The 3,181-nt window shown below is 40.3% G+C and overlaps 1 protein-coding gene across 1 annotated transcript; it reads right to left on the minus strand.

Moving 5' to 3' along the window:
* Nucleotides 1-540: 540 nt before the first annotated feature.
* Nucleotides 541-2,798, minus strand: LOC125535237 (putative disease resistance RPP13-like protein 1). Its single transcript, XM_087542856.1, has one exon. It carries the CDS (start codon nt 2,796-2,798, stop codon nt 663-665), a length of 2,136 nt encoding a protein of 711 aa, XP_087398982.1. The 3' UTR covers nt 541-662.
* Nucleotides 2,799-3,181: the final 383 nt, after the last annotated feature.

A 3,181-nucleotide genomic window follows, 5' to 3' on the forward strand; every position in this document is an offset into this window, starting at 1 on the left:
TGAACAATTTGCGTATTCTTGATTCTTGTTGTCACAAGGGAGAAGAGAGCTGGTGCAGGTTGCTCAGTCAAGCACTTGTTCAGCCATCTATCCTCCAGAAAAGGAACTTCTGCACTTCCGAGCTGCAAAGAAACCGAATCATTGAATAAAGCATGAATATCTTGTTTAACATTGACCTTCTAGAACAGCAATCCATGTGGTAAATTATTTTTTTATTTCCATCCATCTTGTTGATTGATTGGATAAGATTGATTTACATGTTTCTTCAATTCATATTGATTTAAAAGAACGAAAATATGTTCGGCATCCTTACATGTTTTCTATTGTGATGATGTCCTTCTTCTTTTTATTGCATTGCCAACAATAGGTTCCCTCACGATAACCTGCTGTATGGTGTTGGTGCTGCTTATGTTGATCTCAGAGCAGAGCTGTCCAAATGTTTTGCTGCATCTTATGACACTGAGTTTCTTCAGGGAAAGAGGTAGTAAGCCTATCTGGGGAAGAGATTCAAGTTTTGGACATTTCTCTATGCACAGAGACTCAAGGGGTGTGAGATGAATCATGTTACTTGTTCCCTGCATCTTACATTCTGAAGATTTTTTTTGGTTAGCATCCCTCGAAGTTCATTCAACTCCCTCAGTTGGCATATGTTGTGCCTCATATTACTCTTCACTTTGTTCTCCTCTAGTTCTTTTGAGGGATCTCGGCCTGCCAATCAATTCTATGCTTGAAATTATTTTCTCTGGAGCCTTTAAGTATCTTAACTGGGTCAACCTACTTAAGCCCTCTTGGAGTTCCTTTTTCATGATCATGTCTTGAACTTGCAGACTCAACCCTTGTAAATGGTAGAGTTTGAATAATGACTTGACATTGATGAAGTTTCTACTTTCATGGATGTTTAGATACCTAAGATGGACCAAATGATCAAGACTGTCTGGAAGCATACCATCAGGATTGCACAGTACTAAAACGCGTAAGCTTCTTAGCTCTTTGAGTATATGTTCAAGTACATGATTAAAGTTTGACGAGGAGACCCTTTCGCAAGAAGCACCTTCTTGTGCCTTGCTTATTATTAAGCTTCTCAGATTTTTCTTTAAGTCTTCCAAACTCATGTACACCTTTAAGATATTGCTTGCACTGACATATAGGTGGCGAACATTTCTTGGAATACATACATCTAAGTCATCTTCTATTCGGAAGTGTTCTCCATTGGACACCGACTCTGCAAAATCATGTAGCAAGTCGTGAACTACATAGTGGTCCTCTCGGTTGGGTACCTTCTCAATGAATAAAAGCTGCAAGAGATCATTGATGTAACGACGTGCAGTTTCATCTGGTGTTTGCGTGTCAAGGAAACCGTGAGCTCTCCACATCTGTATTAGCTCATCTCCTCGAAGGTGGTATTTCTTAGGAAACAATGCAAAGTAAACAAAGCATTGCTTCAAATGGTCAGGAAGATGCTCATAACTCGGTCGCAATACTGATATGATATCATCTTCCTTTTGCTCTATTTGACACAATTTCCTTCCACAGATAGAACTCCAATGTTTTTCTTTTAGCACCGGTTTCAATGAACTCCCAACTGTCATTGCAGCTAAAGGTGATCCTGCCAACTTGCTCACCACTTCTCGGCCAATTTCTTCCAGTCGTGGAAAATCAGAAGGATTTTCATCACCGAATGCACATTGTGAAAAGAAACTCCAGTAGTCTTTGTCTTCCAAGCCATGTAAGTGCATGATCTTTGTTGATTCATTCATTCTTGCAACATTTTTACTTCGAGTTGTAACTATTACTTTGCTGCCCTTGCTAGCAAACTTCAGGGGTTTGAACAGGTTCTCCAATTGGCTCCTCAATACATTCCATACATCGTCAAGGACTATCAAAGCCTTTTTCCCATTCAGCTTATCCCCAAGTATCCTCTGAGCTTGATCTAAACTACTGCTGAGATTATCTGACTGTGTCATCTCTTTTGTTAGACGTCCAACATCAAATTTATCTGAGACATGGAGCCATACTGTGAGATCAAAGTGATCTGTGTCATGCAATTGGTCATACACTCTCTGTACTAACGTTGTCTTACCAACACCACCAATACCAACAATTGATATAACATCATATGGATGACTGGATTGCTCATTGATCTGAACAAGTAATCTCTTCAGTTTGTTTTCTTCATTAACTCGACCAAAAAACTTCCCTGAGCCTGGCATGGAGGTTGTTGTGCGCCACTGAACTGCCTGTTCTGTCCTGCTGTCCTCTATCTTCACAAATTCCAGAAATCTTTGCATCTCACTATCAATCTCAACAAACTTATCGACTACAGAAATCAACTCATCTATATCTTCATCAGAGAAAAGGAAGCGTTTGAGAAGACGAACCGACTGATTTACCGTTGAGTTGCTACTACTGCTAGTGGTGGTAGAGGCAGTGGTGATGGTGCTTGAGGATGAAGAAGATGAGCCAGCTGCAGCTGAAGCAACTGAGCTAATCATGCCCCTGTCTTCAGTTTGTGCTTGGAGAACTCGATAGTCAAACAAATCAAGAACATCCTCAGCTTGACAGGCGGCATCTTTGATTCTCCTTAGCCAACTTCCCATGGCTGTGTTCTTTGCCTGCACTCTCTCAGCTATATGTATCACTGTTTGGATCGACGATAGATTCTTCTCTAGGATTCTTAGTTTCTCCTTTGTATCTTTCCGTTGGTATTCATACTGATCTCCAGCATAGGAGCACACCTTCTCAACTAGCTTGGTGATGAAGGCTGAGGCCACCCATCCTCCTATTGCTGAAGCAGCCATTACAGCCCAGATGCAGTAACTCGAAGGAGTTGCCAAATGCTGGTTTCAAGTAGCCGCATAAAGGAAAATGAATGTTGATTTGAAGAGAGTTGGTATCTGGATGCAATCAAGAAGGAATCATGAGTATAAAACTAATGTTGTCCTTAGAAACTATCCCCCGAGTTGCATCGTCTTGCTTTGTTTGTGTCCATATTCTACTGAAGGTTAGTTCGCTTTCAACTTTGTTTTTGCCATTTTCCTTTGTCATGTGTGTGCCATAATTAACCTGAAGGTATTCGCACAAAAAAAAAAAAACTGAAGGTACTTCTAAGTCATTCAACATCTCTGCCTAGTTATACTAATATTATCATCGTGTGATGTTTTGTAATATCTTTTTGTTTGTT

This window comes from Triticum urartu, chromosome 2A (assembly GCF_056163025.1).
Source record: "Triticum urartu cultivar PI428250 chromosome 2A, HENAU_Tu73, whole genome shotgun sequence".
NCBI classification, from domain to species: Eukaryota; Viridiplantae; Streptophyta; class Magnoliopsida; order Poales; family Poaceae; genus Triticum; species Triticum urartu.

Coding starts and splice junctions, on each gene's coding strand:
- LOC125535237 (XM_087542856.1), bottom strand. CDS start 2,798: ATGGCTGCTTCAGCAATAGGAGGATGGGTGGCCTCAGCCTTCATCACC.